The sequence below is a fragment of the Lepidochelys kempii genome, chromosome 24 (genome assembly GCF_965140285.1).
Source record: "Lepidochelys kempii isolate rLepKem1 chromosome 24, rLepKem1.hap1, whole genome shotgun sequence".
Lineage (NCBI taxonomy): Eukaryota > Metazoa > Chordata > Testudines > Cheloniidae > Lepidochelys > Lepidochelys kempii.
The window spans coordinates 3941111-3964790 of record NC_136403.1 but is presented as its reverse complement, the minus strand read 5'-3'; the positions used below and the strand labels follow the sequence as shown (position 1 = coordinate 3964790).

The window sequence follows — 23680 nt, the reverse complement described above, 5'->3', positions numbered from 1 at the left end:
AACCCACTGAAATGTTTCCACAACATTTTTCTCCTGATGGAAAAATCTCTCGGTGGGTGGTGTCAAAACTGAAGTTTTTCCACTGGGAAACGTCCCCCCCCCCCATGGAAGTTTTGATTATTCCCATGGGGAGATTTTGAAACGAAACAAAAGGAAAATGCTCATTTGGTTTACATTCAAGATGACTTGTTTTTTTGCCAACGCTGGAATGAAAGGACCATTTTGTGCTGGAAAGCAGGCTGCCTTAAAAACTGTTCTCTTGATCATAACTCAGCCTCAGGTTTCACTTGCGGTGTGAACAGGGAGCGGCTTAGGTTTCTGCGGCCAGAAGGGTGCTCGAGGAGTTTGACCTCCTGAGTAACTCAGAAGGGACCGGTTGGCCATGGGGACGACGCAGCCCATCGTGCAGTGCTGTCTCCTGACAAAAAACAAATATGACTAAAATTTTAATTGGAATCAAACTGAAAAGAAAAAGTTTTGTTTCAAAATTTGGAAAAATTTCATTTTCATTCCAAACATTTCCCTGGGGGCAGGGACAGGGTGGGGGAAATAAACCAAAGCACTTTTTCACTCTGATCCAACATGGAGCTTTGGTTCTGCCCATTGTACAGGTATAGGCCACCACCACAAAATTCAGATCTTTATTTCAAACCACTCCCACCTATCTCCAAAATTCAGGTGGCTTTGGACCTGGGCCTTTGGTTCAGCATATAATGATAATATTGCCATATTGTTCTTTATCAGTAGATCGCAAAGCGTTTTACAATGAAGGTCAGTATCATTATCCCCATTTGACAGGTGGGGAAACTGAGGCAGAGAGGGTGACTTGTCTAAAATCACCCAGCATTAGAATTGGGAATAGAATCCAGGTCTCCAGTGTCCTAGCTGAGTGCTCTAACCACCGATCCACACTGTCTTATATGTTACCACCATGCTGTGCAGTCATATTTTACAACCATCTGCACCCATCAAGGTTTGGGTGGCGGGAAATGTGGGGCTGGATTATAGAGGTGTGCCAACAGCAGACTCTAGGGAAGAAGGTTGGTCTTTGGTTAGAGCACTGGCCTAAGGCCCAGGAGAGCTGAGTTCCAATCCTTCTGCCACCGGCTGCTTGGCTGATCTTGGGCAAATCACTTAAATGGGTGTTCCCCCATTTGTAACCCAGAGATAATCACCCTTCCTTTGCCTGTCTTGTATCTTTAGATTGTAAGCTCTCTGAGGACAGGAACGTCCCGTATGACACATATGCACAGCACCTTGCACAATGGGGCTCTGGTCTTGGTGGATCAGAGCCCCATAGGGCTGGATCATCTACATGCTACCGCGATACAAAGAGGAGGGAGCTGGTGCACAAATCTTCCACTGTCCAGGGGGTTTGGGCTCATCTTGACCTGGCTGGAGCTCCCAATGCACCTCGGCCTGCAGAAGGAACACATAGGGGTCATCTCTCTCCCCGGGAGTCTGTCCTTCTGGCTGATCCAGCTGCCATCACATGTGGACATGGTTCCCCTGGGCAGGAGTGTCCCAGTGTGTGCTAGGGTGGCCCAGTCCCTCTCTCCTTGCAGGTTTGTCTGCCTGAAGGAAAGTTACAAAGGGCACCTGCCTTTGGTCGCTGTGATTTTCCATCCCTCCCTCCCAGAGGTACCAGCCCTTCCCCACTGTGTGGAGTGCTAGGTGAGGCAATCAGTGGAAGCCCAGCAGAAGCTGGAAACTTCCATTGAGAAACTATGGGGAAGTAACTAACAGGCAACCCATCTAATCTAGCAACCCATTAAGAATCAATGTAGATGTTCAAGCCCTGGGTTCTCTAATACGGGCCAGCTGCCTTGAGTCCCCCTAACCCTGGGCTTACATTGCAGTGTAGACATACCCTCTGCCACCATGTGTATCTATCTGTCTACTTTTCTGTTGACATGCCTATCTATCTCACTTTATCTGTCTCCATCTGTATGTATGTATCTGTCTACACATCTATCTATCCATCATTCTCATTGCGACTGCATTCAGTTATTTGCTGGGTTGGACTAAATCGATTTTAAAACGGTCCCTGTTTTGCTTTCCTAGCACACATCGGAGTGCTGCATCGGAGAGTAAAACAGAATTTCCATCCTGTTAGAAATTCTGGGATTTTGACTGGTTTTTTTTCATGCTGAATCAGGACAAAAAGTGAAAATATCAAAACTTTGTAGAAAAGAGAGTTGTGTTCATTTGGAAATGTCTAAATGTTTTCTTTTGGGTCAACATGAATTGCTACGGCCACCAGAGCCACTGCAGTGCTTCATGGGTGCTGTAGTTCTGCGCCCTTCATGCCCTCATGTTCCTTTATGGGTCCTGCTCCCTAGCTGTACTGCATCTCCCATGACACACTGTGGCAATTCAGCCACAGCTGGAAACTGTGGTGCATCATGGGAGATGCAGTCCTGTCAGGGAGCAGTGTCCCTTGGGGAGAATGGAAGCATGAGAGATCTAGAACTACATCTTCCATGTGGCACCGCAGTGGCTCAGAAGGACGTAGTAACTATTGTTGACCCAACCTGAAATGAAAGGGTGAGAAGCTGGGTCTAAGTGAGCAGGGAATTGAAGGCAGGTTCCCCAAAATCTAGGCCAAGGCCCTAACCCCTGGGCTGGCTAGGAGGGCTCATGCCTTGTGTTACTCTCTTCCAGTCTGCGGCAGCATGGACATCCGCAACGATGTCTCCCAGCTGCAGAAGCTGGAGAACTGCACCATCATCGAGGGCAACCTGCAGATCCTCCTCATGTTCACCACCGCCGCCGAGGACTTCCGCGGCCTCAGTTTCCCCCGCCTCATCATGATCACCGAGTACCTGCTCCTCTTCCGGGTCTACGGGCTGGAGAGCCTGCGTGACCTCTTCCCCAACCTGTCCGTGATCCGGGGCACCAGCCTCTTCTTCAACTATGCCCTGGTCATCTTCGAGATGCCCCACCTTAGGGACATCGGCCTGCACAGCCTGACTGATATCCTGCGGGGCTTGGTGCGCATTGAGCGCAACCAGGAGCTCTGCCACATCTCCACCATCGACTGGGGGCTGCTCCTGCTCGACTCGGTGGAGAACAACTACATTGTGGGCAACAAGCAGGTGGAGGAGTGTGCCGACGTGTGCCCAGGCATCCTGGACGTGGAGAAGCCCTGTGTCCAGACCAGCGTCAGTGGGCAGCTGGAGTACCGCTGCTGGACATCCAGCTACTGCCAGAAAGGTAGGTGGCCCCCCTGCTCTAGCTCTGAGGTGCTTGTCAGGCTTTCATTCATAGTATAGGAGAGAAACTGAGCTTGTCTACACACAGCAGTTGTGCTGTTTTAACTACACCGGTGTAGTTAAAATGGTACAAACACCCCTTGGGCCATGTCCGCACTACAGAGCCTATGCCCCATGGGTAGATTCAGCGTTAGCTAACAGAATGGGTTTTTCTGCTGGTGTAGGAACATCACCTCCCCAGACAGTGTTAGCTACGCCGACCAAAAGGCTCGCTTGTCTGCAAAGCTGCATTTAGGGGGTTTTTCGACAGAGCTACATCTCTGGGGTGGGCATGTTTTTTCACACCCCTGACCGGTGTAAATTGTAAGTGTAGACCTGGCTGTCGTGTGGATTATCCAGGTGTGAAGGTGCTTGCATGCAGCTTATAGCTATTCCTGTTGAGGAAGGGAAATAAACTACCCTAGCCACCTTTATCCTGGTATAACTGTGTTCATTCTAAGGCTTGTGCTGGTATAACTTGATCAGTAAAAAAATCACACCTCTAACTCACACAGCGATATCAGGACAAAATCTGCGTGTAGAGGGTGAGGGTGTGGTGCAGCCTCAAGATTTTATTTGCAAGAATTCGGTATAGCCATTGAGTGCCAAAGTCAGGCGTAGGTTGTGCCTGTCATCCCAGGGGTGCTCAATGAAATTAAAAGGCAACCGCTATAAAACTGATCCCAGGAAATGCTGCACAAAGTGTAATTAGCCTGTGGAACTCCCTGCTACTAGATGTCATCAAGGCTGAGAGCTTAGCAGGATTCAGAATAGGGACTGGACATTTGCACATGGTTAATGGATGTTTTCATGGTTATACGAGAGAGGATAAAAATGCACGAGGGATGTAAACCATCATGTTAGCCAAATGCTAGTTGAGAGGGTTAAGAAGAAAAATTCCCATGTGAACGGGTTCTCCCTCTGTTGTCCATTAGGGGGTTTCTTGGACCTTCAAGCATCTGGTGCTGGCCACTGGGAAAGACAGGACACTGGGTTAGGTGGACCCTAGTCTTAATATCTAGGACTTGCTAGACTACTATGAGCATCTAGTTTGACTTCTGCATAACATAGGCCAGAGACCTTCACCCAGTGATTCCTACATGAATGAGCCTCTTTACACATCCTGCACTGACCACATCTTCATGCATTCTGTTGGTGTGACACCTTTTAGAGGACATCTATTTTTAGAAAATGGTTAGTTTGTTTATTTAAATTTCACTGGCACTGTTATTGATAATCCTTCCAGCATGTGTCGTCTGCTGACCACCTGAGTTGACAGGTGGCAGGATCGGGGGAACAAATAAATCAGAGTCACTGAGATAAGTAGGGAAGATGGCATGCCAGCGTTTAGTGGACTAGCTTTGGAGAGCAGCTCACAGAAGTGCCCTGCTCTGACACAGTTTGCAGAAACAGAGAGGGAAAAGTATTAACTTTTAGCTTCAAATGACTGTTTTTAGATCAAGGGGCAAAACCAATGGCAAGAAAGAACAAAAGTAAAGTCTCTCTGGGGAGAGCACAGTGTGTGTGTGTCTCATCGGGTAACAAGCTGCAGCCACTTCCAGAACAGAATAGCTGCTGCTTAGAAATTTTAAAGGGGCAATATACAGAAAACAAAAAGCATCGCAATTTCGTAGCTGCACTGTATACCGCAAACACCTATTTCCAGGTGGTCTAAACTGCCCATAATCACTCCACGATCTACCTTGCTCCTAACCCACCTCTCCCCTCTCTGGCCCCTTCCATTTGAATGAACCGTCAGCATCTAATGACCTGGGCTGGGCCCAGAGGTGAGATTTTTCCCTTTCTCATAGCTAAGCTGCCCCCTCTCCCCCACTGAAGTGTTAAACTAGACAGGGACTCACGTCACAGAATTTGGGCCTGGATTTCGAACAATCCAAAACTGGAATCCAGGAGTTGGGTTTTGGCACATTATAAGTGTGTGTTTGTGTGTGTGGTGGTGGGGGTGGGGGGTCGTGGTGAATCACTGGCAAAATGTGGATCCAGATTCAATTCCGGATCCAGGTTCTGAGGTTGAATACCTGTCAAAGTTCTGATTGGGGTTTGAGGTTCACGAGGATTCAGTTTTTCCATTGTGCCTAAGGGAGCTGAAAGTCAATGGGCATTAGAAACCTAAGGGAGTTAGGTGCCTATGAAAAACATCCCAACCTGTAATGACCTAGCAGGTCCGGTTTAACCAGCTGGCTTGAGTCAGACAGAGCAGGGATGCTGTCTGCTCTGATCCTTTTCTTGGGGGCTGCCTACACTGGAGGTCTCTGTACCAGGGCAGCTCTCCTGGTGTATATAGCGGCACTGGTCCAAACCCCACTTGAGACCCCCTGCCCTGGTGTTGCTGCTGTAGCGTGTCCCTCTTTGAAACCCGGTAGACAGACCCCGAGACTTCCCGTGAAATCCCTGTGGCAAGGGGCGTCGGATGGCTGCTGTGCGCTAGCAGGCAGAGCGCCGCATCTCCACGCAGCTGGGGCGCTTCTCAACGGGCGCACAATGGGGAGTAATAGGATCTGCTTTGTATCATCCTGTTGAGAAGAGGCCAGCTCCCAGCTGCCGTGTTTCCCCAGCCGTGGGGTAAATACGGGACCCACCCGGGCTCGTTTGCTGTAAACAGGAGGCCTCGTAATGAAATATACACTGTAAATACAGATCCGATCCTTATCAGCCCTGTAACCTCCTGCGGCTGTTGCATCCCGGGGACAGGGCTGCATCTCCAGCTGACCCGTTCCCACCGCAAGCCTCGCCAGCGAACCGCTGGGCTCAGCTCGGTGTAGGGATTGCCATACCAGCTTGGAGTGATCCGTTTATCCATCCGTCCATCCCCCCGCATACCCAGCCATCATTTCCTCTCTCTCTCTTCCTTCCTTTTCCTGTGCACCCCTCCATCCATCCCCATACACACCCCTCCATTCATCCATTCCCCCACCCCTCCCTTCCTCCGTCCATCCCCACATGCCCCATCCAGCCATCCATCCCTTCTCTCTTCCTTCTGTCCTTCCTATATGCACCCCTCCATCCATCCCCATACACCACCCCTCCATTCATCCATTCCCCCTTACACTCCTCCATTCATCCATCCATCCATCCATCCTCATATGAACCCCTCCATCCATCCATCCATCCCCCTCTCTCTTCCTTCTGTCCTTCCTATATGCACCCCTCTATCCACCCCCCCACAAACCCATCCATCCATCCCTTCCTTCCTTCACTCCCATACGCATCCCTCCATCCGTCCTCATATGAACCCCTCCATCTGTCCATCCCCATGCAAACCCTTCCTTCCTTCTCATATGCATCCCTCCATCCCCCCAACACCTCTCCATTCATCCATCCCCAGAGACACCTCTTTATCCATCTGTCCCCATGAACCCCCCCACCCCGCAACCCCATCACTCAGATATCTGCTGCTTTAAAAATTGAGTCCCACTGTGGTACCTTTGCCCAACCACACCCTGTAGCCATCCCTCCTTGTGCCCAGGCCGGGAAGCTTGGGCGTTTCATCCAAACCCAGGGACGCCTTGTTTTAGCAGCACAAGGGTAATGGCCTGAGCCAGGCATGAGCAGCCCTGTTTTCCAGTGCGGGAGACTGAGGCGGGGAGAGGGCAAAATGACTTGCCCAGGACCCACTTAGTGGGAGAACAGAGACTAGAACCCAGGCCCCACCTGGCAGCGGTACGAGAACGCTGCGCCCCTGAGGGGTTTGAACCCACATGCATCCAGCAGCTCCAGCACTTGACCCCCCTAAGGGTATGCAGCTTTCCAATGGTGACCTATCCCTACCTGTCCATAGCAGCAAAGTCTCCCTCCGTCTGTCTCATTCTCTTTTCCTGGCCCTCCCACCCCCGCCATATCCAGCACCAGCCGATTTGCGTAACCGCCCAGCTGTGGCTTTTCCGACAGGCGAACGTCCCTTTTCCTTTTAGATCCAAATTTCCCCTTTGTCCCAGTTTGACCCCACTGGTGTTTTTCCACTCTGGATTGCAGCCAACTCGCTGGCCCTTCCGAGACACTGAGTAATCACGCAAATGAGATGACGGAAAAGTTGGCCACTGGAGGAAGTTATTCCCTTGGAAACGGAACTTTAGAGCACACACGGTGCCTTTCATGAAAGGCAAAGGCCCTCGGCCGATAGGCTCTTTGCCTCAGTTTCCCTTTGTGATTTGCTTGTGAAGTTGGTGGCTAGGGCAGGTTGAAAATTTTGCATCAAGACTTTTTCAGTGAAAAATTGGGCTTTCAACTACAGTTTTTTGTTGTTGTCTGCTTCTGGTGGAAATCTTTAATTTTTAATTGACAAACCGAACACACAAAACCAGACATTTCAGTGGGAAATTGAAATATTTTGGCCAAGAATGAAATATTTTGGCTGAAAATCTAAATATTTTGCTGCAGTGGCACCTCATGGGAGTTGTAGTTTGGGTGCCTTGTGCCCCCAATCTCCTCTATGGGCTGGGCACCCCAGGTGGACTTCATCTCCCATGATGCACTGCAGTCATGCTGCTACCATGATGCACTGCCTTGCCTCATTAAAAGGGAGCATCATGGGAGATGTAGTCTGCCCAGGAAGACTGGCCTAGGGAGGGAAATGGGAACTACTGCCAGCCATCCTTAGGGGCAGCCATGTAGCGAGAGGAATTCGTCCCCATGGAATGGGTGCTGTGAGGCACCCTGTGGAAGGAAACCGGGGTTGGGGTGAGGACTGGATTGAGACATATCGTGGCCCCGCCCTGCGCTGTGGTTCTGCCCCTTTGGAGTGGCAGGGGAATCGCCTGTCTTCTGCAGCAGGGCCCCGCGCTACTGACCCAAGCGGCTAGGTGAGAATGTGGGGGGGCGGGGGCAGGCCTGCTGCACTCCTCCTCTCCTGTCCCACACAGACCCCCTTGCTGCGGTGGGTTTGGCAGGGCCCGTCAGAGCAGAGGGGCTTGGAGCTGGTGCTCTATTGAAAGGAAAGGGGCAGCTCCACCCCTCTCACAGTTACTGGCTCAGGCTCTCTGCAGACTCAGGCAAGCGTCTCAGTTTCACTCGAGCAAGGGTCTCAGGCTCTCCGCATAGTCAGGGCAGCATCCTCACGCTGGTTACACAACCTGCACTCCGGCCCCATTTTTGGGCTGCCCTCAAAAGGACGACGGCAACAAATTTGTTGTCTGTGAAGGCTGAGGTGGTGATGTGATCGCACGGCTCCAGGGGCTGGGCACAGACCCAGGGTGCCGAGACCTTGGTCCGGCTCTCGTGGGGCGGGGAGGCCCGCGGGGGCGGGGGAGAAATGGACTAGCCTCGCGTCGCTCTCTGTCTCGTGACCCCAGTGTGTCCCTGCGGAGGCAGAATCGCGTGCACCACCGCCGGGGAATGCTGCCACCCGGAGTGCCTGGGAGGCTGCAGCCGGCCGTGGGACAGCAGGGCCTGCGTGGCCTGCCGCCACTTCCACTTCAACGGGCACTGCCTGGCCTCCTGCCCGGCCCGCACCTACCGGTACGAAGGCTGGCGCTGCGTGACGGCCGAGTACTGCGCCAGCCTGCGCAAGGTGTCCGAGAACCCCCGCGAGGCCTCTGAGTTCGTCATCCACCACGAGGGGTGCCTGTCCGAGTGCCCCTCGGGGTACACACGCAACGACAGCAGGTGAGCGGCTCTCCCTGGGGGCTGAGGCCGAGCTGTGCCCGACCCCCCCCCGCAGCCCTGCATCCTGCCTGCCCCCGCAGTAATCCCCCCTGCATCCCACCTGGCTCCGCAGTGACCCCCCATCGCCCGCAGTGACCCCCCTTCGCCCGCAGTGACCCCCCTGCATCCCACCTGCCTCCGCAGTGACCCCCCTGCATCCCACCTGGCTCCGCAGTGATCCCCCTGCATCCCACCTGGCTCCACAGTGACCCCCCATTGCCCGCAGTGACCCCCCCTGCATCCCACCTGCCTCCGCAGTGATCCCCCTGCATCCCGCCTGGCTCCACAGTGACCCCCCATACCCTGCAGTGACCCCTCCTGCATTCTGCTTGCCCCCGCAGTGACCCTCCGCATCCCACCTGCCCCTGCAGCTTTCCCCTACCCCCACAGTGATCCCCCACATCCGGCCTGTCCCCACAGTGACCGCCCATCCTCGCCAGTGACCCCCCCCGCATCCTGCGTGCCCACGCAGTGATCCCCTTGCATCCCGCCTGCCCCCACACCCACAATGACCCCCATGCCCTGCAGGGACCCCTGTATCCCGCCTGCCCCCACAGTGACCCCTCATCCCCCGCTGTGATCCCCCCACATCCCGCCTGCCCCCACAGTGATCCCATATGCCCTGCAGTGACCCGCCCTGCATCCCACCTGTCCCCGCAGTGGCCCTCCCCACATGGAATTGCATGGGGGGGCGTTCTCAGGGCAATGGGGCACTAACAAATCTGCCCCTGCCTCTTTCCCCCTCCTGCTCCTTCCTTTCCTCTCCAGCATCTTCTGCCACAAGTGTGAGGGGCTGTGCCCCAAGGAGTGCAAGGTGGGCACCAAGACCATCGACTCGACCCGCGCGGCGCAGGAGCTGGCCGGCTGCACCTACATCGAGGGCAACCTGATCGTTAACATCCGCAGGGGCTGTGAGTGTTTGCCCCCCCATCCCCCCACGCCAGATGTGCCAGCCCCCACGCAAACACCCCCACCTGCCTCGAACCTCCTTCCCCTCCCCCACGTGTTAGCGCACGGCCGTGAGCAGCACCAGCCGGGTTTCCAAATCGATCCTGCCATTCAGTATCCGACCCACCGCATCTCCAGTTGTGGGGTAGCCGGGTGGCTCGGGGGTGACTGGGCAGGCTCTGGGGGACCCGTCCCCTACAGGTCCCCTTTAGACCCAGCCTTCGACCACCAGCTGATGCCCGGGTCCCATGCCACTTCCCAGCACATCCATCCCACCAGGAAATGCCCCTCTGACCACGCTGGCAGCCTCTGCAGGGGGGCCAAGGGGCAAGCGGTGGAACTGGGAACAGAACTCAGGATGCTCGGCGCACCGGCCCGTGCTCCCTCCTTTGCAGTCCGACCAACGGACCAGACCTGGTAATGGGGCTCGTTTGTGAATTGCCCGCCACGGTCCGAGTGCAGGGCTGGCATCGGGGTGGCTGAAGCACACCGGGGGACATAGATGTCTGTGATAGACACCCAGATCTGTGTGTGTGTCCCATTCAGCCCCCTATCCCTCCAGCCTCTCCATCTGGCCTTTGAGGTGGGGAATCTCCATTGGCCGCCGCCCGTGCCTTAGGAGCTCTTTCTCCCTGTCTCCTTCCAGATAACCTGGCCTCGGAGCTGCAGAGCAGTCTGGGCCTCATTGAGACCATCACGGGCTTCCTGAAGATCAAGCACTCCTTTGCCCTCGTCTCCTTGTCCTTCTTCAAGAACCTCAAGCTCATCCGGGGGGACTCCATGGTGGATGGGTGAGAGGCCTGGGTGATGATGCCTCCAGCCAGGGTGTAGCCACTGGTCCTATCTCAACCCCTTCAGCCACTCACATAGTCAGGGTCAGGATCATGCCCCTCATTTTGCAGACAGGGGAAACTGAGGCACAAAGAGGGTAGAGGCGACTTGCCTACAATTGCACAGCAAGTCAGTGGCAGAGCTAGGAAAAGACCCAGCAGTTCTGACACCCAGCCTTTGTCCTATCACATTGCCTCATGAAAAGAAATAATCAATAGTTAAGGATGCCGAGATGTTCTCGCTTGCAAAGCCCAGCCAGACATCAAGCTTTTACCAGATGCTCAATGTGACTTTGCTTGTGGCTACTGGGACAGGCCCCTGCAGAGCAACCTCGGCGAAGCAAAAGGTACTGGGGAAATAGATCTGTAGGCATCCCGGGCTGCAGATCCCCCAGAGGCTGCCTTCATGTCATACCGCCTGGGCTCTTTGGATACCTCCCTTGCAGCTGCCCTTCCAGCCATGGGCTGCTGTTGCCACGGGGACGGAGGGGAAAGCTGCCTGCATTCCACCCCAGAGGTGGCCGCATTTCCACGCTGGGTGAGCGATCGCTGTGCAGTGTCGCCGCGGTGCACGGCATCAGCTGCTCTGCTCCCCCTGAGAGTGACTTCATTTCAACAATATGTTCCTTGCAATCGGTTTCTCCACTTTGCTTTGGCCTGTTTGGCTACTAATAAATAACCCTTAGCACTTCTACAGAGCTTTTCGTCCATCGGGCTCAACGTGCATGGTGGATTCCTGGTCCAGCTGGGCTTCCAAAGTCTCCCACGTCTGGTGGCCTCCATCCCACCACTGGTGCCAGTCCCCCTGCGTCTCCAGCTATGGGGTAGAGGCCCCTTCCTCTTGCATAGCAGAGGGCAGGACATGTAGTGTTAGGGAAGCAGCTACAGAGCCTTGCCCAGGGCACTAGGAGATCCCTTGCTTGGAAAACGTGGCTTGCATTCAGGTCTAGCATGGAGGGGTGAGAAAGAGAGAGATCTGTCTGGGTGCGTGCACCCGTGTATGTGTGAGAGACCTTGGCAGGGGGGTGTGTGTGTGGCTTTGTGTCATGTGTTCACGTGCTTCTGTGCTAGGAGACCTCAACGTGTGTGTGTGCACGGACGCACGTTTGTGCGAGCGTGTGTGTCTGGTTTAGGGGTGCTGTGAGTGCGGGTGCTGAAGCTTGTCAGAGAGCTCTGGGCGGGTGGGTGGGAGTGTGCGTCGTCTGTCTGTATGTCCGTTCAATTCTGTGCGCTGTGAGTGCACCTCTGGGGGTGTGTGTGCCTGTGTGAATCTGTCGTGTGGGTGTGAGCGAGCTGAGTGTGTGTTTGGGTGTGTGTGCACACTTGTGTGTGGGTGTGTGCATCTGTCTCGTGGGTGTGAGAGAGCTGTGTGTGCGTCTGGGCATGTGTGCACGCTTGTGGGTGTGAGCGAGCTGAGTGTGTGTTTGGGCGTGTGTGCACGCTTGTGGGTGTGAGCGAGCTGAGTGTGTGTTTGGGTGTGTGTGCACGCTTGTGGGTGTGTGTTTGAACCCCCTTGTTTGAGGAGTCAATCCCAGCCCCATGGTTCCAGCCCTCTCCCTTCGCCCTCAGGAATTACACCCTCTACGTCCTGGACAACCAGAACCTGCAGCAGCTCTGGGACTGGAGCCACCACGCGCTCTCCATCCCCGTGGGGAAGGTGTACTTCGCGTTCAACCCCAAGCTCTGCCTGTCCGAGATCTACCGCATGGAGGAGGTGACGGGCACCAAGGGCCGGCAGAACAAGGCCGAGATCAATCCCCGCACCAACGGGGACAGAGCCTCCTGTGAGTCACGGGGGCCCGGCTGGGGCTCGTAACACCCCTGCAGCCCTGGGAGCAGGGAGGGAGCGGGGAAGTCCAACAGCGTCTGCTGGGGTGGCTGCTGAGAGCCCCGTGCTGCCATCTGGGGGGCCTGGAGCCACCGGGCAGCAAGGTACCTCCAGCCCCTGGCTGTTGCAGAGAGACATTAAGGGATGGGCTCAGAGAAGAGCCACCCCCTCCCTTTCAGTAAACCCTAATCGGGGGCTTCGGGGGGCGATTGGGTGGGTGCCTGTCTTAGATCCAGACCAGCACACCCATGGGTGACACGAGTTGGGTGAGTCTCAGTGTCCCCCCAGCTCCTCTCTCCTTGGCAGTCTCAGCAGAGAGGCCTCTGCAGGCCCCCACCCCTCTGGGGACCCCCACCCCTGAGTCCCCCGAGCATTCCCCAGAAGTGCCCAGCCCTGCCCCTGATCCACTGGACGCTCCCAGACCCTCTGCTCCCAAGGCACCGTACACACCAACTTCCCCGTTATGCCTCAGACCACAGCCCCGCTTAATGCCCAGCGCTACGCTGTGTTTCGAGGACAAACAAGAAGAAGTTGATTTAACAAAGGACCGTGCGTCAAGGGGTAGCAAGTTGCACTGCTGGGAACACAGGGTTACATGGCAAACAAAATCATAACCTGCGTCCTCGAGCCCCGTCTTCATTTACAAGACACTACCTGGCCCCCCAAAGGGTAGCTCGCCCCAAAGCCTTTCCAGTGTCTCCCAGCCAGGGCCGCCGCAGTCCGTGGGAGCCTTTCCCGCTGCTGCTCTGGGCTTTGGGGCGGACCCTAGCGGGGGCTGCGATTACCCCTATAAGCGGGCAGCACAGAACTGTTGGGACCTGGGCCTCACACCTCATAGCCTCTCCCCAGACGCCACGCAGCACAGCCCCCCTTCCGGAGCTCTCCCCTCAGGCCCCATTCCCTGCAGCCCCCCCCACCAGTTCCCTACAGGCCTGTTCCCCAACCCACCCCCCACCGCGAGCTCCCCTTAGGCCCTGTTCCCTGCAGTCCCCCTGAGCGACCCGCAGCCCCCGCAAGCTTTTCTGAGGCCCTATTCCACGCAGCCCCCCCCCATGCTCTCTGCTTCCATCACAGGCAAGACCCAGACTCTGCGCTTCGTTTCCAACCTCACCGAGTCCGACCGCATCTTCCTGAAGTGGGAGCGCTACCGGCCCCCCGAGTACCGCGATCTGCTCAGCTTCATCGTCTACTACAGGGAATCGTAAGTGTCCCCCCTTCCTCCGGCCGCCCAGCTCCTGGCCGTGCTGTGCCCCCTTAGCATGTGCCACACCGCCCCCTCATGTGGCTGGAAGCCAAGCGGGTAACAACCTACTACTGCCGCTGGTGGGTGACGTGACTCCTTTAGCTCAAGTGCTGCAGCGTTGACGGTTCTGGTCCTGCCAAGCACCCGGGCCAGCGGCTGATGCATTGGCAGACTTGGCTCTTCCGTGATATCCCTTGGGATTTGAGGGAGGTTGGGAGGGGGTGGACAGGGTCAGGGGCAGCTCACTTAGGGCTATGCTGCTGACCCTCTGGCTGCACAAATCGGAGCCTTGCTTTGCATGTTTGGGGCTGGGAAACATGGCTCTGCTTTGGGCTAGCTCAGCTGACAGGGGGACAGAGTTCCAGTTTGGGTCAATCCAGTCCATCTCCCGCCCTGCTTCTTTGTGTGTGGTTCCAGACTGCTGTGTAGCATTGCTGTGAGGCTGTAAAACAGCTGCCGTGCTCCACCCCAGAGGTGGTTGCATGCATTTCAGAGGCAGGGGAAATAATTCCTGCAAGGGGCCACAATAGCCAGTGGCATAAGGAGGCAGGGCTCCACTCCACCCATCTGGTGTGTAACCGCACCCTGAGCTCCTTGGTGCTTCAGGAATGTCCCTAATCATTGGGAAACTCAGCGGGCGTGTGGGAGGGGAGAGGGGCTGGGTTCACTGAGGTGGCCTGTGCACTGACCCCTGGGGGTGGCGTATCTTCCGGGCCAGGCCCTTTCAGAACGTGACCGAGTACGTGGGGCAGGATGCCTGCGGGGCCAACAGCTGGAACGTGGTCGACGTGGAGCTGCCGCTGAACAACGACCAGGATCCGGGGGTGGCCCTGCTGAACCTCAAGCCCTGGACACAGTATGCCATCTTTGTCCGCGCCATCACCCTGACCACGGCCGAGGAGGGGCGCAACTACGGGGCGCAGAGCGAGGTGGTGTACGTCCGCACCATGCCAGCAGGTAGGAGGGTGGCCATGGGGGGGGCATTGGAGTGGGCTGCTGCTTAGAAAACATGCACAGCCCTTCTAGGGGCTGGTGCATAGTGAGGGTAACAGCCTAATACTGCTACCAGCTAACAGAGCTGCTCCTTTCACTTAACTGGGGGAGGTCTGGGCTTTGGTGCTGATGATCCTAGATTTGAATCCCCCGTAAATAGCCCCATAGCCTGAATAGCTACTAGAGCACTTTACAAACATGGGCCTCCCCCACCTTGAAGGGGGCTTTTTTCCCTGCCAGGGCCTGAGCAGGCTCCTCTGCCAGGAGTGGGGGTGCTGAGATGGACCCTGCCCAGCAGGATCCAGCCCCTGGGGTGCCACGGTGGTTGCGGGGAGGTCAGTGCAGGCGGCTCCATAACAGACAAGGGTGCAAAGTGGGGGGGGGGTGTGGGTGGGGGGGTGGAGCCGGGAGAGGGAGCAGGGGGGCTCCACATCCCTCCCACGCCACACACACCCTGGATCCAGGGGGTGTGTGTGTGGATCCAGCCCTGGATCTCTGGGGCTTAACGTAGCTGTCTCTGCAATGCCGGTGTCCAGCCCCCACAGTGCCCCGGGACGTCCTCTCCATGTCTAACTCCTCCTCCCACCTCATTGTGCGCTGGAAGCCGCCCAGCCAGCGCAATGGGAACATCACCTACTACCTGGTGCTGTGGCAGCAGCTGGCCGAGGACCTGGAGCTCTACGTCAATGACTATTGCCACAAAGGTAAGGCCTGAGGCCGGGGAGAGGGGCTACGGCCGAGCCACAGGCGAGAGCAGCGGCGGGAGGTGCCCTGGAGGTAGATCAGGGACGGGGAGCGCTGTCTCGGGGAGCTGGAGCCTCGGTTAGCGCCCCGTGGCGAGGGGGCCGAAAGGCTGGGATGCGGGACGCGCCCCCTGGGGCCTCGGCTGCTGTTTCCCTTCGGGCTCCCTGGGCTGGAGCCGACACCCCGTCACCCCGCGGGGAGGGCGTCAGGGGCGATGCAGGAGGGGCTGTGTCTCACCCCTTGCTCCTGGCCCCACTCTCTCTCTCTCTCTCTCTCTGCCCCCCAGGCCTCAAACTGCCCACCAGCAGTGCGGACACCCGCTTCAACGTGGACGACAGCGAGGGCCCCGAGCTGGAGCAGGACACGGAGGAGCGGTGCTGCCCCTGCCATCGGGACAGCGGGCAGCTGCCGATGGAGGGCGAGGCTGTCTCCTTCCAGAAGAAGTTTGAGAACTTCCTACACAATTCCATCATAATCCCCAGGTGCCAGGGGCAGGGCTTAGTGGGGGGGAGGAGGTTCCAGGGGCGGGGCTTAGTGGGGGTGAGGTTCCAGGGGCGGGGCTTAGTGGCAGGGATGAGGTTCCAGGGGCGGGGCTTAGTGGGGGAGGAGGTTCCAGGGGCGGGGCTTATTTGCAGGAGGGGATGCCAGAGGGCAGGGCCTAGCCGGGAGGAGAAGGGATTCATAGCCACCTGCCAGGGGGATGATTCAGCCAGAGGTGGGGGATTCCTGGCCCAGCCTCTCCACTCCATCTTGTCTCCACATGCTGCAGGGTAAGGCTTAGCCAGGTTTCAGGAACAAGGGGGACTGCTGACCCATAGCAGCAGCTCCATCATCATCCACATGGTCTGGGGGCGGGTGGCTTAGTTAGGGCATGGGGGATCCCTTCCCAATCTTGCCGGGAAAGACAGGGACGGGAAGGGAAGTGTAGGCTGGTGATTAGAGAAGGGGACTTCTGGGATCTACTCCTGTCTCTGTGGGAGGAGTGGCGTCTGGTGGTTCCAGCATTCAGGACTCCTGGGTTCTCTCCCGAGCTCTGGGAGGGAGTGCCATCCAGCGGCTGGAGTAGAGGTGCTGGGAGCCAGGACTCCTAGGTTCTATCCTTGCTGTAGCCCTGGTACAAACTTGCATTGTGACCTGGGGCCAGTCTTTTTTGCCTTTCTGTGCCTCAGTTTCCCATGTGTAAAATGTGGATGATGATGGACAGGACAGGGGTTCCTGGGGATGAGGTTTGCTTAGCTGATGTTTGCAAAGGGCTTTGCTGATCTCTGTGCTGACCCTGGCCCCAGGGTGGGGTTTGCACGAAATTCCACATGAGGTAAATTTGACCTGTTTGTTAAGAGTAATTTTACTCCACTCTGATTTTTAGGTCTAGGGTTTTGGCCAGCCAGAGAGAGTCACTCCTTTGCCTCTGGGGTCCCTGCCCTCCCTGACTCGGGTTCAGCACTGTCCACTAACTAGTCCCCTTTCATTTGTGTCTTTGCAGACCCCCTTGGAAGGTGACATCTGTCAAAAAAACCCCTCAGAGGTAAGTGAGGCTCAGTACATCATGGACACACACAGGATAGGGTTAAGAACAGCTGTGAAGAGAACCCAGGAGTCCTGACTCCGAGCTCCCTGCTTTAACCACTCGACCCCTCTCCCCTTCTAGAGCAGGGAATGGAGCCCAGGAGTCCTGATTCCCAGACCCCTCTGCTCTAACTCACTAGTCCCTACTTTACCCCAGAGCCATGGATAGTCCTGCCTCCCTGCTCTAACCACTAGACATCACTCCCCACTTATCTCCCGCAGGACTCGGAAGAGGCGCAGAGGCATCTTGGCCCTGACCAGCTCTGGCCACCCCCTCTCCAACGCCTTCTCTCTGGAGCCCCCAGGGAACCCGCCCCCGCTGCACCGCCCAGGCGCCGCCCCCAAAGCCCAAACGGATTTCCGGATCTTTGAGGACAAAGTGGTGCGGGACCGGACAGTCATCTCCCAGCTGCGCCACTTCACCGAGTACCGCATCGACATCCACGCCTGCAACCATGCCGCCCACACCGTGGGCTGCAGCGCGGCCACCTTTGTCTTTGCCCGGACTATGCCTGAGAGTACGTACTGGCCCCGAGGAAGGGGGGCGGGACACAGGAACGCTCCATCTTGTGCTGGCGGGGGCTGAGGCAGAGCAAGGCACGGCCCACTCCCCTCTTTGGACACTTGGTTGAGATCCAGGCTTCCAGGATACCACAAGTTCAATGAGTTTCCTGGTCTCAACCCAGAACCCCTGGGGATCGCAGTTCGGATCCACCAGCCTGATCTCAAGTGTGGCCCAGGGCTGGGGTGGCTGGGGGGCTGCGGGTCGGGATTGAGGGGCACTGACAGAGTTGTGGGTCGAGGTTTACTTGGTTCTGCCACAGGATCTGGTGCCCTTCTCAAGGCCCCTTCCAGCCCAGAATTTCTGTGATTCTATGGGGGTCCCAGAGCTGGGGTAGCGGGGGGAGCTGTGGGTCAGAGGGCAAGGCGTGGAGCAGTGTGTTTGCTGGGTTAGTGCATTTCAGCCTGGCCCAGCCCCTCCGTTCCCCACCTGCCGCGGGCCCCTGCCGGGGTGAACTGGGAGATCTCTGCTTTTCTCTTCCTCGTTCTGGTGGGTTTGGTGGCGAGGTGGGGGGCCAGGGCTGAGCTGCACTGGGGACCCGCACACGCTGCAGCGCTCAGATCCCCCCCACCCCACACTGCTCCCTACACTGAGCGAACCTCTCGGCCTCTCCTGCTTTGCCCCCTAGCGGAAGCGGATAACATCCCCGGCAACGTCACCTGGGAGCCGGCCAGCAAGAACAGCGTCTTGCTGCGCTGGCAGGAACCCAAGAACCCCAACGGGCTCATCCTCAAATACGAGATCAAGTACAGCCGGGAAAACGAGGTGACGAGACCAGTCCCCCTGTCCCCCAAGCCTGCTTGGCCCACGGCACCTGCCTGCCCTGCCCTGGGATAGGAGCCTCCGCCCACACCAGCATCCATGCATGTTCCTGTCCCCGCCACAGCCTGCTGTAGCCCCAGCCACAGCGACGTGTGCAGGCAGCTCTGGGGGTGCCCGGTTTGAGCCCTGGGGCTGGCTGAGCTGGCAGCCGGTGCCTGGGCACAGCCCAGCCACGGCTCGGTTCCAGCCCATCCTCTGGCTAGCAGCTCTGTCGCTGGAGTGTGCTGGGTGTCTCCAGAGCTGAGCAGAGAAGGGCAGTGTGGGGTAGTGGACTAGGCCCTCAGTGGGGGCTCAGGACACCTGGGTTCCATTCAGGGCAACTGCACTTGCATGCCCCCTCGGTGCTCCAGCGAGGGCTCCCACTTCAGGCTCCCAGCTGTGGCCTCTCTTGGCTGGAGACTGAACGGGGCATTTCCGGGCTGTGGAATCCCCTGTCTATCCTGCGATATTCCCTGCAAGAGACAGACGGCCGGAGACAGCCTGCTCCATGTCTCTCCTCATGCACGGTGCCCGGCGTCCTCGCCGCCCGTCGGCTGCCACCCGGCCCTTTCTGAACAAGCACGTTTACCTGTAAGGGGGAAAGCGTTACAAAGCAAACATTTAAAGATCCTAGGCGCACGATAACCAGCTCACCCCCACGCCTCTCCCTTCCGGTGGAGTTACAGACAGACCCACAGGAATACAGAAACATTTGCCTTTTTAATACAAGGCACTCATCAAACACTTAAACTCTGCATGGGGCTCAGGACACCTGGGTTCTTTCCTTTCTACCCTTGTGCAAGTCCCTCGCCCTCCCTGAACTTTCTCCCTCTCCTCCCAACGGTTTCTTTTCAGCCTTTGAGCTCTCAGAGGCAGGCCCTGGCTTGCGCGGTGTGTCTGAGCTGCACGTCTGGGCCCTGCTCTAGGTGCTACTGTAATATACCTAAATATAAACCCAGGGCTATTCAGCACAGATGTCCTGGCAAATGGCCCCGAGTCCGCAGGAACATCCGTGTCTCTCTCTCTCCCCGTCCCAGGAGGTCCCCACCGTGGTTTGTGTCTCTCGCCACCGCTACGCCAAATACGGGGGTGTCCACCTCGCCCTCCTGCAGCCGGGGAATTACTCTGCCAAGGTCCGGGCCACCTCGCTGGCCGGGAATGGGTCGTGGACTGGACTCATCAAATTTTACATCCTTGGCCCGGGTACGTATCTGGGGTATTGCAGTTCCAGCTCTCCCCAGCAGGGGGCTGGCTGGGGCGGGAGGGGGATGCGGGGGGGGGGGGATTGCTGGTTACTCCTCTCCCTAGACTCTGCTGCCCGAGGGGCAGGGGTAGGTCTGCTGGCTTGGGAGAGCCACAGTCCGTACGGAAACCCTGCCTGTGCAGGAGACCACAGTTCCTTCCTGTCAGAGGTGGATTAAGAATGTAAGAACGGCCAGACTGGGACAGACCAAAGGTCCATCTTCCGACAGCGGCCAGTGCCAGGTGCCCCAGAGGGCATGAACAGAACAAGTAATCCTCAAGGGATCCATCCCCTGTCGTCCATTCCCAGCTTCTGGCAAACAGAGGCTAGGGACACTATCCCTGCCCATCCTGGCTAATAGCCACCGATGGACCTATCCTCCATGAACTTACCTAGTTCTTTTTTGAACCCTGTTCTAGTCTTGGCCTTCACAACATCCTCTGGCAAGGAGTTCCACAGGTTGACTGTGCGTTGGGTGAAGAAATACTTCCTTTTGTTTGTTTTTAAACCTGCTGCCTATTCATTTCATTGGGTGACCCCTAGTTCTTGTGTGAGGAGAAGGAGTAAATAACACTTCCTGATTTACTTTTGCCACACCAGTCATGGCCACTGGCGTAGGAGAGGGCCCACCGGGCCATGCTCTCTGTGCCCACGTCCCAGCAGGAGAGGGGTAGCTTTGTTGCTAGAGTCTCAGTGACGGGCCTGTTTATTCCTCCCCTTCTCCCCCATGCAGCCGAGGAGGAGTCCGGCGGCTTCTACGTGCTGCTGACCGTCATGCCCATCGTCCTCATGGTGGTGATCAGCTGCCTGGTTGTCTTAGTCTTCTTCTACTATAAGAGAAGGTAGGTAAAGCTGCTTGGTGCGGGGGAAGGCTGGGAGTGTGGGACCCACTGGCTCTGGGCTTGGAGCCAGTCATCTCCGGGACCTGGCTATGGAATCCCATTGGCTGTTGCCACTTCCCCAGATCTAAGTCCCAGGGAGGAGCAGTGCAAAGGAGCCGGGACCCAGCCGGGAGAGATTCCCCCACCCAGTGTCATCCCACCCCCTGGGTGCAGGGGGGACATGGTGGGAAGGGGCTGCGCCCCAGCTGTGGGATGCTCCTTTGTATTTAGGGCAGACCCTGAGTCCCTTGGACCGGCTCAGGATTCAGGGGGCACAAAGCCACCTCTATTCCCATCTCCTGCCAGGCTGGGCCTCCAGACAGGGGACGCCCAGCAAGACCTGAGCCTCTGTTTCCAGCGTGTGGCGAATACTTGCCGGCATTTTGCACAGTGGCCTGCAGTGAGATTTCTTGAGCTGTCCAGGGCGAGATGTTCCATTCCCTGGAATACGGGGAGAGCAAACGGGACCCCCCCCCACACACACACCTTCATCCCCCTGCCCAAGTGCAGGACTGGAGGCACTGAGATTCCAGGGCCCCAGTGTTTGAAAACCTTACGGTCGTGTCTAGGACTAGGGTAATGTGCCTGGAAACAGGCTTTGTTCTGTGCTTCAGAAGCTGCCAGAACCCAACCAGACCAGCCATGTATCTAGTAACTCAGCCTGGTGTGTTATGTATATTCACTAAATAACAATGGCTCTTTACGGATGGGGTCAGTTTTGCATAAAAGACATGGGGTTTTTTGGTGGGGGGTGACGGGAATTGGGGGGGATGGCAGCAGACAGAGAAACCAGAATTAGAGGACCCCGTTTGCAATCTTGGGCTTTCATTTCCCCCCCTTTCCCCATCTGCCCTCTGCAGAGGTGACCAGCACTGATTCTCCCCCTCCAAATCTTTCATACACCCAGGGCCCGGGAGTACGTGACAGCAACTCTCAGATCCCAGCCCAGATAGGGCGCCGTCTCCCTTGAGTTTATTTGCTTGCCCAAGTCAGAACAGGAAAACACCAGCTGCTGAGCCCTAGATTGCATCAGGTTTCAGAAACTAACCACCCCGCAGATTCAGAGGAACCCTCAGCCATCCAGACACGGCTGGCATGGCCCCTGCCATGGCTGGTGGGAGTGGACAGCAGCCTGGCTTGAATAGACCAGGCTGCTCCATGTTTGTGCTGCAAATCAGAGGCATCTCTGCCTATGAATGGGAGAGCTGAGATCTGGTTGTATATTTTGATGGCCCTGGGTCTCTATGTAGCCCAAAGGGGCCAGATCCCTTCCTGTCTTTGGTCTTGATTCTTATCTACACAAAGGCCCCTGCAGTGTAAAAGGGGTGTCAAGTATCACTGAATTCTGCTTCCAGAGCCCTGTGTGCTACCAAAATGGGGCATGCAGGGGCCTTGGTGTCAATGAGAATTGGGATCTTCCGGCTGCATTTTGACTGGGTTTGAATTTTCAGTGTTTGCATTTTCCCTGGTAGCTGCAGCTTCCCCTTCTGAACTTGCAGGAGCATTTTACAAACTGCTCCGAAATTCAGTCCTGTTGGAACACAGGCCCGGCCCCTGCTGGGGTTCCTTGCATCCTGAACAGGGCCTTCTGGTGCCTGGAAGGACCAGATCCCCCTTGTGCAGTCACTTGCACCAGTGCATCACCTTCTGGATGTTGTAGCTCTGTATACCGTCGCTGTCCTGGGGTAAACGACCGTGCCAGGCACAAAGCAATGGAGAATCGGCCCCTCGTGCACATCCGCTGAGAACAGTAGTTCCAGAATTGCCAGCCCTGGGCCGTATCTTAAGAGGAGCAGAGCTGCTGGGGCTTGGGATGTGGATGAGTTGTGGCAGGCCCCTTTGTGCTGGGGAATTCTCCGGGAGCTTGCTTGGCTTGGAATGACTTGCTGCCCTTGCTGGACATTGTTGGAGTGCGGCACTCATTTTTGTCCTGCTTTTTCCCCCCTCGTAGGAACAATGATGGATACCCCAGCGGAACGCTCTATGCTTCGGTCAATCCAGAATACTTCAGCACCTCGGACAGTACGTACGGCGCTCTCCAGAGAGGTGCTGGGACGTGGGCAGCTTCCAAGCAATAGCCATTGCTGGTTCCAGCATCGAAGGGCCTCTAAATGATATAGCCACTTTATGGATGGGGGAAATTGAGGCACAGAAAGGAATAGGGTCGCACAGGCAGTTTGTGTCAGTGTTTGACCCACTGGACCCTGGGGCCTTGCTTAATCTCTCAGCACAAGATAGGAGTCTTATTGTCAAGGCCTCTGGGGCTGCTTCTTTGGCCCCAATCCTGCACTTGGATGCATTCTTGGAGTAGCTAGAGCCAGGCTGTAACGAGTCCGCTCCGCAGAGGAGCTGAGCACCTGCTGCTCCTAGCCATTTTGGTGGCAGCTGTGGGTGGCCAGGATCAGGCTGTCAGTGAGTCACTCCCACCGCAGGACACATGGCTGGGTAGTTGTATATATAGGGTTCCCGTGGGCACGTGAATGTAGCCTTTTAAACCACCAGCCATTTGTCTTGTCTCAGAGTCACCTAAAGGGTTAATCCCATCCCCATAACCATTAACTTGGCCCGTGAAGCAAAACCCCACACTGGGGGTCCCAGCCAGGATGGAACCTGCAGCACTTACAGATCGAGCTAAAGGAGCAGCTCCCTCAGCTTGTAGCAGTAGTAGACTTTGATTTTCTTCTGTGGCTCAGCCACTAGAGGGAGCCATGAAGCACTCTGCGATAGCATTGGCATAATCCTGGCCTGTGTCTTCCTTGTCAGTGTACATCCCGGATGAGTGGGAGGTGTCGCGGGATAAGATCACGGTGATCCGGGAGCTCGGGCAGGGATCCTTTGGGATGGTCTACGAAGGGATTGCCCAGGGCATCGAGAAAGAGGACGAGGAGACGAAGGTGGCCTTGAAGACCGTCAACGAGCTGGCCACCATGAGGGAGCGGATTGAATTCCTGAATGAGGCCTCGGTCATGAAGGCGTTTAAGTGTCACCACGTGGTATGTGTGGATCCGGTGGGGAGGGGACAGGGGGGATGGATTCTAACAAGGGCTGGTCGTGGTGGAGTCTCTATCTCAGACCAAGACTGGATGCCTTTCTACAGGACATATGCTAGTTCAGCCACAAACTATG

The 23680-nt window shown here is 56.6% G+C and overlaps 1 protein-coding gene across 2 annotated transcripts in view; it reads left to right on the top strand.

Moving 5' to 3' along the window:
• INSRR (insulin receptor related receptor) overlaps positions 1–23680 on the top strand; it is a 39748-nt gene that overhangs the window by 7821 nt on the left and 8247 nt on the right. For both annotated transcript variants that reach the window (XM_073322749.2, XM_073322748.2), the window contains exons 2-17: positions 2665–3216; positions 8564–8876; positions 9684–9826; positions 10510–10654; positions 12263–12477; positions 13596–13722; positions 14483–14721; positions 15294–15461; positions 15788–15983; positions 16985–17026; positions 17290–17585; positions 18258–18394; positions 19468–19633; positions 20407–20515; positions 22506–22576; positions 23318–23547. In XM_073322749.2, the coding sequence (XP_073178850.2) occupies positions 2665–3216; positions 8564–8876; positions 9684–9826; positions 10510–10654; positions 12263–12477; positions 13596–13722; positions 14483–14721; positions 15294–15461; positions 15788–15983; positions 16985–17026; positions 17290–17585; positions 18258–18394; positions 19468–19633; positions 20407–20515; positions 22506–22576; positions 23318–23547 (3149 nt within the window). The remainder of the gene's footprint in view (positions 1–2664; positions 3217–8563; positions 8877–9683; positions 9827–10509; positions 10655–12262; positions 12478–13595; positions 13723–14482; positions 14722–15293; positions 15462–15787; positions 15984–16984; positions 17027–17289; positions 17586–18257; positions 18395–19467; positions 19634–20406; positions 20516–22505; positions 22577–23317; positions 23548–23680) is intronic.